The following is a 15,909-nucleotide window of genomic DNA, read 5'->3' as shown; positions in this document are numbered from 1 at the left end:
AAGTCAATTGTTTCAGCTCCTGTCAAAACCTGTTGGGTGTGATTTTGAGGCTTTATCCTGTTCATGTTTTTTTTTAGAAAAATGGGTATCCTACAAAATTTGCCAGATAAAAGTTTGAATGTTAAAAAAAGTAAAATGCTAGAATATATTCCATATCTAAAAAAAACGCTTTTATAACTCACATTTGGCTGTTAGTTATTGCTATTTCGCTGATCGAAAGAATCAATATTGGAAATATATTTTTGTCTATTTACATTTTTACTATGTACATCTAGCAACTACACAATGACTATGTGAGTTCAAAATAATCGAATCAAGTTAGTCCATTTAAGGAACAGTTTCCATTTCCCCATGTGAATAAAACTTGTTTTTGCAAAGCCACTGTGAACAAACTAAGGATCTTTTTCCGTTATTAGTGTTAAGGCAATGAGAGTTAAATAAAGTCATTCGTATGCTGTAGCATATATAAATGGCTGGGTGGGGGGGGGGGGGGTGTATAATTGCTGAGGGGGGCGGGGGCAATAGAGTAAAAGATCCCAAACGAATGCTTCTTTTCACAGTAATAATTTTATGATTATATATTAAGGGTTAATATATCAATTTTAGACGGATTAGTCTACTCGTGGAAAAGGAATTGTTCCGATATTATAACCATGACAGAGAAGCTAATTGCACGTCTAAATTGATGATATAAACTTCATTTCAGATTATTAGATTTGAGAGATGATTTTTGATTATTTAGATCGAACGAAACAGTCATATAATTTTTTTTATGATAATAATTTAATTATGTGACTTTTAATATAATTTGCAATCCTTAAAGGAAAACTATCTCAAATATAAACTTGTATTTGCTATGTAATAAATGATAATTTAGGAGTTAAATTTTGAAATCCTTTCAATCCCTGCTGATCATAAAAATATTTGACTATTTATGCCATCTTAAAATAATAGAAAGGTCATGACAAGTTTTTGGCAATTCTTTGATGAAACCATTTTTGAGTTATGATAGTTTTTTGATATTTTTACAAACCTACAACAGAAATATCTTTGGAAATGGTTTTAGCATTAAATCAAAATCATCTCTCAACTTTTGCAACCAATCCGTTTAGTAAATCATGACTTTCGGTGATCTGAAGAACTGTGAGAGTTTCTCTAAGTCGTCTCTGCAGTCTTGACCAATAGAATTGTTGTCTGATAGATCGAGATGGGTTAGGCTGTTACTCGTAGCCAATGGGGTTAGACCTGCTACCTCTTTCACGCTAATATTGCACCTGAGAGAAAAAACAGAAATCAGACATAGAAACAAATTGACTAACGTCGGACCAATTGCTCTCGAAAAATGATGACAAGGCAAACAGTTTAGAAGGTTTCATGGGCTAGAGAAACCTCTTGGTTGCAAAACTATCGTCCAGAGTCCTGGACAGTAACCATTAAGCTACACAGTCAATTAAAGGTCTGCTCTGAAAATTGGTTTTATTTTAGCAACGGATATAATTTGTGGAGGTTTGCAATCGAAATCACTCAGAAAAAGTACAAAAGCCAAGCATGAAGAAGTCCCTCAAGAAGTGAAATCGAAAGAATGTTCTAGAGGAAAACGGTCAAGCAAAAATTTTGCCTAAAACGATACAAACGTTTACAATAATTGCTTCAAACTTCGTTCGAGAGCAACCAAAACAGTTCATGAACATTCACATATATACCTAAATCTTCATGATTTAAGAATTTCAAAATAATTATGCTCAACACGCCTGAAAAATAACGAACAACAAAAAATCGCCATTGAGAAGGTTATTATCGCCATTGAGAAGTTATCAAATTCCGAGGTGAAGCCGAGTAGTTGAATGAATTTGAGAGGGCAATAACAACCATGTGGCAATGTTTTAAATCAACTTTCGATGCAATCAAAACACTTGCATATCTTACACTTCACCGCAATTGATTAGACTATCTTTTCCTTCACTTTTTTCTCATCAATCTGAAAATGGCAACAGTAGCGCGAGAAGAGTGACGGGAAAACGATAGTCTAATACCAAAAGCAAAGTTTCAGCACAAATTCAGATTTTCGGAGAACTAAAGATTTCGGGCGCCGGCAAAAGTTATTTCAACGGTAAGTTATGCAACTATGGTTATGGCAACGAGAGTTGAGATAATGTTTGCTGATGTCGCTATCAACAAAATGAATCCACAAAAAATGATGATGTGGATTCATTTTAGCAATTCATCAATAACCAAAAACCTTTCCATAAAGTTAGCGTAAAAAAGTCTTATTTGAGATTCGATGTTAATTTCAAAAGATACTTGCAAGGCGAAGTTTATTTTGTAACATCTTGAAAGATTTCACGATAAACTTTTAACATAGAGCCCCGACTACAGTTATGATGTCCTGGTAATCATACAAGGATCCTCTGAATTCTTAGGTTTCATGCTGATATTGCGCCAGAAAATACCATATCATTTGTATGACATCATATATAAACTTCTTTAGGTCTACAAAAAATGAAACTCGGGAAGTTCTGATAAATATGAGAGAATTAGATCGGCTATTACGGTTGCGAATTAGCCAAATGCAAAAAAGTCATTCGATACAGTTTCAAAAATTTTTGTACTTTTAGTCTCATTACCCTTCAAGAGTCAAGCCGCTTCTTTCCCGTTAAGAAAAACGCGAGAGTTTTTTTGACTTTTTGTTTACATTTTGACTCTGATGGTGACCTAAATTCACAGATAGACAAATTATAGAGCACAGGAGGAAAAATAGTGCGGCATTCGCTTATAAATAACAGAAAGCATAACCGACTAATGTCGGAAGAATTGCTCTTGAACGAGGCAATTTAATTCAGCAGGCTGTAGCCTAGATACATTTTTCTCTAAAAGTGCAAAAATAGTTTACCACGCCGTGATTCGAACCATTGAAATCCCGCTCCGTGACCAAAAGCACTTCCCACTCGGCTATCAGTCACTTCGTGCTACGCTGCAATCAATTTTATTTTAGCAAAAATCTTTACTTCGGAGTGAGACAAATAGAGATCACTCAAAAATGAAGAACGAAAGCTCAAAAATTCACTTGAGAAGTCAAAGAATATTCTAGAACAAAAACGCAAAATGGTTGAGCGAAAAATTTGCATAAACAAAAGACCAACAGATTTACAATAATTGCTCTGAACTTCGTCCAAGAGCAATTAAAATGACCGTAATAATCCACAACCGCAATGATCAACAAAAAAGACCGTAATGATCCAAAACGTGGCATTATGGACTGCAATATTTCAATGGTGAACAGATAAAACAGTCCCAGACAAAACAGTCCCGGACAAAATGGTCCCGAATAGCAAAATATTCCCAGACAAAACAGTCCCAGACAAAATAGTTCCAAGAAAGCGGACAAAACATTCCCAGACAAAATAGTCCAAAATAAAGATAAAGCTAAGCATATTCGCAACAATTAACAAAGAAGCCCTCAAGTTATTCACATGATTGTATTTCACTGAACAAATATTAAGCTGATTACAACATAGTTTTCGCCAAATAATGTATTTTGAAACGAGTTTTTGGTTTAATCCTAATTCATATCAATTTAAAACAATGCATTCTGAAGCTTAACTCATAGATTATGTTTGATAATTGTTTGTAGATTATATTTACAATTCTTCTGATTTTTATTCGGGACTATTTTGTCTGCTTTCTTGGGACTATTTTGTCTGGGAAAATTTTGCAATTTGGGACTCTTTTGTCTGGGGCTGTTTTGTCCGGACCCGATTTCAATACACAATCTCACCTTTTAAGAGAAAGCATGTCCAAATTGGGGAGAGCCGACACAGATTTGCTCAATTCCGCAATAACTTCCACATCCGAAAAATCATTTCCGGATAGGTCAAGAGATTCCAGCTTTTGCATTGTGCGAAGAGCGAGGAAGAAATTGAGCCAATCACGTCGTCGCACTGTACCTCGTTTGTCACAGCCAATCAGCTTCAACTCTTTCAACTCGTTCTCTGAACTCACTGAAACAACCCGATTTTAGTTTTCATTGCCTTCCAAATGAATTGAAACTTGAAAAACTATAATAAGAAGCTTATTAAAACATGGCAAATCTTGATAAGATCTTGTTAAGATTCGTGTTCAAAAACGTCAATATATGTCCCGACATGAAAGATCTGCTCTGCATAAAATTGAAGAAACGAGATCTTGATCTTGAAAACCCGAGCGATGGAGATTAGTGTACTTTGATTGAAGCTCAGCAATTTATCGATTGATCTTTCTAATTTCATAGAAGACAAAATGCCACTGATAGATTACGATAAACTCATAGAAGTCTAATTCTCTCAATGGGCTCACGATAATTTTGCGTACGTCACAAGTTCTTTTTTGAATTTCAACTTCTTTAAACTGGAAGACAATTTTCAGAACTTACATCAATAAAAAAACTGAACTGAGCTATCATTTACTCATTAAAAACATTTTGGAAAAGCAACCAAAAATAGATTAAAAATTATGTTTTTAAAAAGTATTTTTTCGAACCTCGCGTCCAGTCGCTACCAAGCTCATCAACCCCATAAAACGGCAACGAAAATGAAAAAAGCCCAATTTAAATTTTTAAAGCAATACTTTTATATAAACATCAGAATTTCTTTAAATAATGAACAAAATGGAAAAAGGCAACAATCAGATATTGGGAAAAAAACTTTGTTTTTGTTTTCCTTGCTTGAAATATATTTTATACAATATATATTTGTCATATATACTTGCAAATTTGTATATCAAACCCCGTTCAAAACTCTTTCAGATTTCAAAAAAGCCTAAACTTGGTTGTAACTTACGTTGAATAACAACATTTTCCAGAGTTTGCTGCACATATGTGTCAACATAGTGGTTCTCTCTGTCAGAGGGAGATCCAGGCATGTCTCCATTTTCCATGATCTGCTCAGTGGCCTTGTCTGGACTGTCGTAAGGACACAAGAAGATCTTGCTGGTTGAGGAGAACGCCACACCAGCACAACTGGAACATTTAACGGTTTCTATATTTTGTTAAAAGTTTAAAGGTTTTTAAAAGTTGCAGAACAAGAAATGAAAAAAGATTTTCTTCCTGCTTTGTATAGTATCACTATTTCAATTTTATTTTTTGTATATTTTTTAAAGAAATTTTTAATGTTGTAAGTAAATGATAATGGTAAGTAATACCCCATAAAAGGAGCGCAGACTATTATCCAGGCGAAAGCAAGAGGCAATTTAGTCACACATTATAATGACCGTTTTGTTTACTTGCACGTACGTCCGACTAGGAAGGGCTTCGAACTAGCCAACTCTCTTTTTGTAATCGGTGCCATTTAGCTCTACGCTACACACGCTATGCACTCTTTTTCAGCTCGCAATCGGTTTTATCTTAGCAACAGAGTTAATTTGTTTTTGCGAGCAATTTAAATAACTCAAAAAAGTGATAACGTCAAGCGTGATTAAGTCGCTCGAGAAGTGAAATCGAAAGAATGTTCTAGAAGAAAACGGTCAAGCAAAAATTTTACAAAAAAAGACACAAATTTACAAAAATTGCATCAAACTTCGTTCGAGAGCAATTAATTAATAAAGATGTGTTATAAATTTTTCACCTAAGGATTGATAGAGATTTCGCATGAAGGGAAGCCAAGTCCACAATGTGTTCACTCACTTCTTCTGTTGGGACAGACTCAGAACAGTTCTCCACTTGAAGTATCTAACATTGAAAATATCATCAAAATTGTACCCATTATGTTCAACAAATGAGAAAAAAATGTAATAAGAGGAAAAATGAAATTAATGTAATTACTGAGTCTCATTGAGAAATGATCATTTTTAAAAGCTGAAACAAATTCCCAGACAATTATCTATTTTTTTTACAAAAATTTGAACAAACGAATAAAACTTATCAGCTGCGATCCGGTGAATGAAATGAGAAAATGAAAAAAAAAAGAGGAGAAAAATGATAGAGCGAATATGATCATCGAGATATCATTAATCAAAATTTTTCCAGTCAATTTTTTAATAAGATTGAATGAATAAGATGAATAATAAGATGTAAAGATTTTACGGTTAATAGTTAACTAAATGCTAGTTTTTTCTGGATTTTTCTTGATAAATGCTGATTTTTTCTTAAGTACTTCCCGAAAAAAGACAAAAGAAGAAATTACTTTGAATTTTCTTACCTTAATGGAATTTGGATTAATCAAACTCTTGACACTTGCCAAGAAGTCATTGAAGTCTGGCTGCATTAAGTGGCAGTTGACGAAGGAGAGCTGGACAAAATTTCGACGGTCTTCTGGAAGTGATCGGATACTTGAAAGGGTCTCTGTCACCTAAAACGAGCCAATTAATCAATACGATTAAACATAGCCAGCAGATTGCCGGAAAACAGCGGCGATAGACGCTTGTGGCCTACCATGAATTGAAACAACTAAAGAAATAAGATTGACAGATCGACCACCAACTTTTTAATAGACCACTAGACTTTTTGGGTTAGATTCGGACTGTCATTTTTATGAGATATATTTGCTCTACAAGGAAAAAACCCTAATTGAGCCTTTCCAAAATTAATATTCGATATTAAAACTTAAGACTCTATTACTCAGAAATTAGGGCATATAAGTTTGGTACAACTTAGATGCACACTATTGACCTTTAATTAGCAAATGTTCATGAAATTTAAAGTTCCATAAGTGAGTTCAGGAGTCATTTTTTGAGTGAGGTATGTCACGCAATTGACCGAAAAACAGAAATGACGTCACGAACACAAATTTTAACTGCAAAGCAGTAGAAGTCACTGAAGTCATTGAAAAAGTCAATTCCAAGAAGTCAGGGTGAGACGAAACAAAAATCTGTTAAACGAAGTAAAAAAAACATAGCAGGACAAGTCCTGACGTACAATTCAAAGAAATTTCAATGACCAAAACAAAAAACTAGACCTACAACGCACTATGAGTGAATTATGAAAAACATTTCTTAAAAAATCAGATAAAAAACAGAAGATCAATGTCAAAATGCCGCTAGCGAGAAGAAAAAACCACTAGCCAGAACTGTAAATCTGATTCTAACAAAAAACTAGGCCTAAAATGAACTATGGATGGATTGAAATGAATGGAAAACCATTTAAAAAAAATCCGATCCAAAAAATTGAAAAACAGTAAAAACCAAAGTGAAATTGCCGCATGAGAACAAAAAACCACAAGCGAGAAAGCAAATTTTTGTTCAAACACCGTTTTCTCACTCTACTTAAAAATTAGAGCGAAATAATTTCACGCCGCAAAACCACTCGCTTTTTTTCGCTCCATTTCCTGTTTCGGCGTGACCAAAATCATCACTCCAATTTGACTTCAAAAATCATGAAAATGTGTGAACAGATCTTAAAAAAAAGACAGCGCCCCAATACAATTCAAATTCTTTGAATTGTGAAAAAAAATTAGCAGCGCTATAATAGCCTGGAATTGCTGACGCGGCTTTTAATTAACCAATTAATCAAAACGGAGAACAAATGAATAACCGTAAATCGCGATTCAATTTTTTGACAAAACTAAAAGAACTCAAAACATAATCGCCGACTATCGTAGGGCGAATTGCTCTCAAGCGACTAATTATCATAAGCTAAGGTAAGGAGGGGAGGGGGCATAAATTGAAGTGTCGTGTGTGCGTGAATGTGTGTGTGTGGGTAGTGGGGGAAGAGGGGGATGGGGGAGGAGGGGCGGGTGTTCTCTAAATCACTAAATTATGAAATTGTCCTTTACTCTGTGAAGTTAGGCCTACAGAGCAGAGTTCGGTAAAGCGGGGACGGAGGGGGCGGGGTGCTTTTTGCATGGGTTGCGGTGTGAGAAAGGGGGGGGGGGGTAAAATGGGAAGGGGGCTTCGAAAATCAAAGAATTGCCCTTCACGCTATGAACATATGTCTAGAAACTAGTACGGCTCTTAGAGAAGTCCTCAGGGAATTAATGCCTTCGCGCTTTACCGGTTTATCTTATTTCTGAAGGGAAAAATTGCCGAATTTGTTGATCAGACAAAAACTCGGCTGCACAAAAAATCTCATCAAAGAGAGCACCAGGACTAATATATTTGCTACAAACTTCGTTTGCGAGCAATTGATGAGATTTTTTTTAAAAAAATTGACATTTGAAGGCTTCGAATATCATTATTTTTGAGGGATAGCTACCACAAAAGATGTCGATGTTCAAACAAAACTGTTTTTTCTCTGTTAATAAAACCTAAAATATTCGATATGATTTCAAAGACGTAACATTTTTGTCAACATATGTACTTATGACATACAAGATTTTGTTTTTATTCAAAAGCCGTCATTAGAGAACAAATTTAGTTGATAGCTCAATGGTCTCTAAGGTAGCTATGGTTTCCATGGGACATTTTAAAGAGATTTAAATAAACTTTTTAATCAAAACTTGATACATAAGTATATCTAGTTGCAACTGGTTAAAAAAATTTACACTCAGTAATAATCACAAATGTCTTGGATATGGTTAATAAGAAAGGTTTATTATTTTTAATTGCGGGAAAAATTTTTTGTATTCAAGACTTTTTTTCAGATTAATTTGAACAGACTCACCCATTGTTGATCACAAAGGGCACTTTCAATGTCAATCTTCAATTCATTCTCATCATCTCCATCTAAACAAAAACAAACAATAAACAACGAAGCACCATTGAAATTTAAAACAAAATAAAATTTGGAAATTTTTTGCTGTTTTGCTTCTATTTTACAGAGGTAACATCGCGGTTTTTTGACATGATAACCGTAAATATCAATTAAAATTTTTAGAAAAAAATAATGTTGCCAGGAAAAAATTACAAAGGAAAATGACTAAAATACCTTTTCCAGAAAATTTATTTTCTGTCACGCCTCCATTTTCTGACAAAGACTGATCATCATATTCATAATGATTAATCTCGTTCACAACTGGGTTAAATTTCACATTTTTCCCATTCGGAGGGGAACTCGGCAAGCCTTTTCCCTCAGCATAATTTTCCTCGAGTGTTTGATCTGCATCGTTAGCGTTGTCTTCCGTTTTTTCGGCCACTTGAGCGTTATGCATGGAAACTATAAACCGATCGTCTTCGGCAGTTCCTTAAATGGAATTGTGTAAACAATTTCCTTTCCCCTGGCTAAAGTGAAACCATGTTTTGGTGATTGAAAGGTTTTAGAAAGAAAAAGGAAATTTTTATGTTTATATTACGGGCCAGTGCTTATCAATTAGAGTGAACCATTTGGCCCATTTCCATAAATCGTATCTTAATACATCTAAAAGGACCTAACCGCGTGGGATACGATTATATTAATTGGTAGTTGGGTATCAGTTTAATGTAATTATAGAATGTATTGTAATACAATTGTATAATGTCTCATAATTCCACATTTATGGAAAACCGCACTCACCAAAGTACCTGGGCAAATGTAAATTGGCCTCTGTATCTCATTATCAACCCCCCAGGCACCAAGTGGGCAAAAAGCGTATAACCCATTAGCGTAACCGTAAGTATACCAAAACGGGAAGGGGATACAAAGGAGAGGGGACCATGATGGTTAAGACCCGGAACCAATTCGTTTAGACCATAACCGATGCAAAAATATTACAAAAGTTCGTTCAAACAGAAAAACATAGCTGGCAGATTGCCAGAAAATAGCCGCAATAGATTCGTAGATCGGCAGTCTAAAAAAAACAGTAAAAAAGACAGACCAAAAAAATTCGTCTTTTCATTGAAGGCTGATCTGTTATATTTTGATTAAAAATCTGTATGAGTTATTGCTGCCTCTATTAGCTGCTCTCAAATGACCTTCATTTAGAGTGACACATACCCATTTGACCTTATCTCTTTGAATTAAAGTAAATAAAAGTCAATTTCAAAGTGAGGAAGTCATTTTTGAGAGTGAGGTAAGTCAAGTGTGACCAAAAATTTAATCACGCGCGAGAACAAAAGAACTCGCTCCACTAAGAGCGAAAAATGACGTCACACATGCAATTCAGTTGAAATTGCATGAACGAATGAACAAAAAGTGGCTGTGACGTCATATGGTCGTAACAAAAATCATGACGACGAAATAAAAAACATAGCCGGAAGAATTCCGGAAGCGACTCGAATCGTCAAAAGTTCACTAACAAAACCGTAATTGCAGCAGAAGCCACTACCTTATGTATTAAACCATTAGCTCACTGCCTCTCAGGGTCTGCTCTAAAAATTGGTTAAACTTGTCTAAAAACTGTCACCAAGAGAAACAAAATGAAGCAAAATTTCATATTTATGAAAACGTTTGGTTACGTTAAAAAATCTGAAATCATTAAAATGGTCAAAAAACTGATAGTCTGAAAAACCTGACAAGGTTATCAATTGCCCTCAAATAACTCATGATTCCAATCTGAAGATCGCGAAAGCAAACGGCAGATATATCTTAGAAACTAAGTTAAATCTTTTCAAAAAAGAAAGCTCAAATTTCAGAATCAGAAAACGCCTATATTTACACTTCTAATCACTGCAATTAAGACAAAAAACAACACACACTTGTTCCTTGTTGTACATATGCTGGACAACAAGATTTCATACTAATTCAGAAATTTAATTGATCATTGAAAAGACATAAGCAGCAGAAGAGTATACAAAGGCGAAAAATCTTTCAAATTAAAACCCAAGCGGGAAGTTGCAGTAAAAAGTCATAAAGAGAAATTATGGAAAAGGCTTAACATCAAACTGTCAGTACTGCCTTATGTTGAATGAAATCAATTGCAAACCAAAGAAATGACGAAAATCTAAGAAAACGCGGAAATCATTCATTTTTAACAACTGAGAAAATCAATATACCAAAAAGAAATGTAGGTACCAGAACAAAGCTAGAATGATACTAACTATAATGTGAAGAATATGTGCACAATGTAAAGAACACCGCAACCAAAAATCATTCCTGATTTTTGAAAGTTAAGAATCAATTTCAAAAATTCAAGAAAAACGAATACATTTCATTGTTCAGCATTCAAGAAATAGAAAAGATAACTGGTCATCCGATACAAAGATCTATCCTCCTGAAGAGAACAAAAAAAGGAAAAAGCAGAATTCACAAATACGAAACATTGAAACATTTTGCAAAAAAAATGGTCAAAAAAATTTTTAAGACTGCATTTATGAAAAATTTGTGACCGTTTTTCAAAAACTTAACACCAAAAAACGATTGAATTTTTATTGAAACGAAATTGAAGTCCCTCATGTTGCACAAAACGACTATTTCTAGCAGTTACAACCAAAATACAAACCAAAAACTGACGAAAATCGGAAAAAAACTACAAAAATGGGATTAGCATAAGTACAATTTTATAGAACAAAATTACATCGAGGGAGAAAGAGGCGTTGAGTATATGAAATATCAAAGAGAAGCTGCCACATTAACTGATTTTTGACAAAAAGACGGTTAAAAGATCCAAAAGTGAAGAAACTAATAGAAAAAAAACCAAATATTAACTAAAAAATCAAGAAATATGTGCCAATTTTCAACTTGAAACGCATTTTCAGGCTCTGCAAAACACTGTGTCATCAATTTCCGAGGTTGACATTTCCAAATAGTATCAAAACCAATTTATTTCTACACGAAACCAAATTAAAAGCAAAAAAATTGGGCCACTTAGACGAAAAAACGGCTAAAAACGGTTATCTATATGTGCCATTCAGTCAAAAACTACTTTTCAAAGTCAAAAAGTCATTCACTAAACGCAGCGCATGATCAAAAACCTTCTCTCGCTTAGCAAAAATCTGTTCACCAAGACAGCTTTTCTCATTTTCGCTTTTAGGTCAAAATGCCGCGTGAACAAATCTACTTCCTGTAAAAAAAAAAAAGACCGAGAGAAAACCAATACTCCTCTTCGAGTCGTAAAAAAAAACCAAGAGAAGGCCAATAATAGCCCCAGCTATCGCTGTGCGGCTATTAAAAAACGGTAGCAAAAATTCAATACGCCAGAAGGGGGAAAGAAACGCGTTCCTTGAATGTAATTGGTTCCGGTCAATTCGGCACTTTGACTCGGAAAACTGTCCACGCTTTTCAAACTTCGGCAATCAGCACCTTCGGGTTCCAAACTAACGTTGTCCCCGTCCATTTCATCTTGTTCATTGGCTGTCGTTTCGTCGTCACCTCGGCTGAAGTCGTTTCGGTTCGGGTTCGACTCGTGTGAGAAGTCGGGTTCGTCATCAATTCGGCGATTCTGTTCACAGTTGGGGAACAGGAAAAATTAATTGGCATTTAATTGATAGTAATGCTTTCTATTCATTTTCACCCCGAGTCATTAAAACCCCCAATATCTGATTGTCGTAATTTTTACCCTTATAATTTCATTCTGCTAGCTTTTCACCCCGAGACCTTTTTTTCCCTTAACCCTAATTTTATATCCCAATTTTTGAATGTTAATTGTTCTATAAAATTAGTATTCAAAATTTGTGATAGGCAGGGTTCGGGGAAATGGCTATGGTGGGAAAAGTTATCAGGGTGACCAATTAAGATTAAAAACCGGCCGGAAATTCCAGAGGGGTGAAATAAGCGGGGTAAAATGGTCAAGGGTGAAATCAATAGCGGCGAAAAGGGGTCAAATTAAAATTTTACTGAAGTATGTTTGGCATTATTGTTGGAGAAAAAGATTGATTAATTTCATCTATTACACCTATTGATCATTTTCGTTCTCGCTAAGCAAATTAATTTAGCATTTAATTTTCCACATCCCTGTTCCCGATCCGAGTCGGAATTGTCGAGGACTGGCTTGGACTGAGAGTCGGTCAACGAATCACCGTCGTTCATTTCGATTATGTTCGGGGTGTATTCGGCGTCACCAAGAAGGTTCTCGTTTGAACTGAATTGTGGAGGGTCGAATATGTTCACACCTGATTCGGACTCGGCTTCACCATTGTTGAAACTTATTGCACTGCGATTTGAAGTGGCACTAACTGCTCCTGAAAAAATGGGATTGACTTGCCTACCTATAATTTTTTGGGGTCTTTCCTATTATAGCCCCCCCCCCATGAAATTATAGCCCCCATTATGGTATAATTACCAAGATTGGGGGCTATAGGTTTTCTGATCACTAAGCTGGGGGGGGGGGGGGGGGCTATAATGGGAAAGACGCAATTTTTGTCATGCAATTGAAATTGTGTACGCCTTAGTTTAATTTTTTTCGTGCAATTAAACTTGTATAAGCTTTTCCTTCTAAAATTTTGAACAATTTCTGCGGCTAATTTGAAGCAAAACTGATAAAACGAGGCTCGAGCTCAATCGGAAACTCTTATTCTAAATAGTTTAAAACAGATTGTGAAAATATTCGAGGTTATTGATGACTTCATAAATTAAATATGGACCATTATTTTAGATTACCAAAAGCAAGACACAATAATATGAAACTGAAATGCTGTCTAAAAGCGACCGCAATTTAGAAGATTTAACATCATAAGTATGATAATTTTTGTTTGAAAAAAGTGATCTTCATAATTGGTTTGGGGCTTTTGGATCGATAACTTTTGTAAAATTTTATGGGACAACTAAAACACTATATTATTCATATTATGACACTAAAAATAACCACACAATTAATATGATCCGAGCGGCTTCCTCAGGCATTTAATTTTCTTTAGGATATTCAAAAAAATGAAACAGTTGCACAAGCTTTACTTCAAACTCGCGTTTTTAATGTATTTAGTATTTTGGGGTGCTCAATTTTCAGAGTTACCCAAAATACCAGAGGTCTTAAGTCTCCAAACTTACTTTATACATGCCTTTGGTATCATTTTCGGGTTCTCAGATCATAGATTTTATCAAAAGAATTAAACAAAAACAGGAGCAGATCATCGAAACTTACGTTTTATATTGCGACTATCATTTTGTGGTTCTTCAATGCTCAAGACAGATCCGGGCCTTACAATGTGTTCAGGGGCAGTCTGGGCACGTGCCTCTTCGTGCCCATGTCTGTGATGGTGTCTGCCTCTCTTGGACGACTCGTAATGGTCGCTTCTAACATCTGTTGAGGAGTGGGAGAGTTTAGCGGATCTGGCTTTGGACCTTTTTCGTTCTTTGGGAGGGTTCGGCTGCAGTTCATTGCCTCCTTTTCCTAAAAATAAATAAGTTTAATATATTTTGACTCTCGGTTCCATTTTTGTGGCAGTCGATCGGACAGCTTATAATCTTGATATATGAATTCCAAAAGGACTAAAAATTAGAAGAGATTTTGAGATTATAGTTTTATAGTTGATCTTATCTTGACGCCAGTTTAAAAGCGAGCATAATTTGGAAATAATCTCAACTTTATCAAGATCCAGCATTGCAAAACATCAAATAGTCGCTTTCAAAAAATTTTTAGATAAAATCAAAGTTTTCTAATGTTTCGCACTTTTGAATTGACGGCATTCTGAAAAATCTTTTAATCAACAGCTTAGGATTGCAGAAATTGAACTCCTGAACAAATATTGATAACGAATTAGAAGTCCCCAAACGTCATTCTAAATTCGGTTTGAATCATTGTTGATTTCGTCCTGCACTTTAATTATTTAACTTGAACGAGCACCACAACCTGGGTAATATACTAAGCACAACAAAACAAGCGTAAAAAGACACCAACCCTTAGTCTTGAAAAAAATTTGAACGATAATTTTTCATTTTCTAATATATACTCACACGTTAACGTAATGACTAAACTACGATTGAGTTAAAAAAAGTATGAACTTAAAACAATTACATTTTAGGTCATCAAATAAAGATATTACCTTTTTTGATTAGTGGGGGGGGGGGGGCTGTTGCGGGAAAATTTAAACATTCATTCAACGGTATTATTTTCTGAGTCCAACTGCACAAAAGATGTCTGCGTACTGGCCTAATTGAGTTACTCAACGTTTTTTTGGCTAAAATTGGATCAACGGCCCGTCCAAAAAGTTCCAAAAAATAGCAAGAAAAATCTGCTAAATAAACTAGCAGGTCGCGGAAAAGCGTATAAAGTCATATTAATTAAAAGGGCAAAATTTAAAAAATTCAGAACAATATAAAGCTGTGGGTCGCTTTGAGTTGGTGAAAAAATTCAGAGCCACAGCCATGATTAAATGAAGCTTTGGGTAAAATTTGAAAAAGAAGATTAAAAATCCGTGAAACTATCACCACGACTAAATCAGTGACAATCTATGAGAGTTTTATCCAGCGTATAAATTTTATGGATCAAGGGCCCGGCCAAAAAGTTCCAAAAAATAGCAGCAAAATCTGCTAAATAAATATGCAGATTGCGGAAAATTTTGAGCATATAAGCGTATAAAGTCATATTAATTATGAAGGCAGAACTTAAAAAACTTTAAGTAAAGCTTTGGGTGAAATTTGAAAAAGAAGATTAAAAATCCGTGAAACTATCACCACGACTAAATCAATGACAATCTATGAGAGTTAATCCTTAGTTAGGGTAACTCCAAATGTCAGCCAAAAACTGGCAATACTAAAAACTATTCTCCAATTAATTCAAAAAACATCAAAAAATCATTACAACGTCGGACAAAATGCTTTCAAACGACAGGCGGTATAATGTAATTCAGAGGGGGCTGCAGCGTAGTTGAAATTCTGTGGGTGCAAATCTCAGGCTACCTAGAACTAAACACGAACCACTCGGTTATCAGGGTTTGTACTTTCCTATTTCATTTTTTTCTTATAGCAACATATTTAATTTCTGAACAAGAGCAATTTAGATCACGCAAAAATAAAGCCTATAGAGTCAACCGAGAACTGAAATCGTAAGAAGGTCAAGCGAAAATTGAGCATAAAAAGAGTCAACCCCTCAAAATCACAAAAAATCCTAGAAGAAACATCCATAGCTCACCACAGACCCGATGTTTACAAACGACATCTTAACTGTAGTGAAGTCGTATTATGACCATTTTAGCCCTTCAACTAAAAAATTA

The 15,909-nt window shown here is 34.9% G+C and overlaps 2 protein-coding genes across 2 annotated transcripts in view; both read right to left on the bottom strand.

Annotated features, from left to right (window-relative positions):
• Window positions 1-1,094: 1,094 nt before the first annotated feature.
• Window positions 1,095-9,125, bottom strand: LOC142353146 (uncharacterized). The gene is made up of 7 exons (XM_075405357.1): window positions 8,834-9,125; window positions 8,570-8,631; window positions 6,171-6,320; window positions 5,598-5,701; window positions 4,815-4,993; window positions 3,776-3,998; window positions 1,095-1,274 (listed from the first exon to the last, which is right to left on the bottom strand). Exons 1-7 carry the CDS (start codon window positions 9,054-9,056, stop codon window positions 1,109-1,111), a joined length of 1,107 nt encoding a protein of 368 aa, XP_075261472.1. The 5' UTR covers window positions 9,057-9,125; the 3' UTR covers window positions 1,095-1,108.
• Window positions 9,126-11,909: 2,784 nt separating this feature from the next.
• LOC142353387 (lipoxygenase homology domain-containing protein 1-like) overlaps window positions 11,910-15,909 on the bottom strand; it is a 180,049-nt gene continuing 176,049 nt past the window's right edge. The window contains exons 26-28 of the mRNA XM_075405618.1: window positions 13,839-14,087; window positions 12,719-12,939; window positions 11,910-12,206 (exon numbers count right to left, since the gene is read on the bottom strand). Coding sequence (XP_075261733.1) covers window positions 11,910-12,206; window positions 12,719-12,939; window positions 13,839-14,087 — 767 coding nt within the window. The remainder of the gene's footprint in view (window positions 12,207-12,718; window positions 12,940-13,838; window positions 14,088-15,909) is intronic.

Source organism: Convolutriloba macropyga, chromosome 14, assembly GCF_964194025.1.
Source record: "Convolutriloba macropyga chromosome 14, txConMacr16.3, whole genome shotgun sequence".
NCBI lineage: Eukaryota > Metazoa > Xenacoelomorpha > Acoela > Convolutidae > Convolutriloba > Convolutriloba macropyga.
This window is presented reverse-complemented; position numbering and strand designations above follow the sequence as displayed.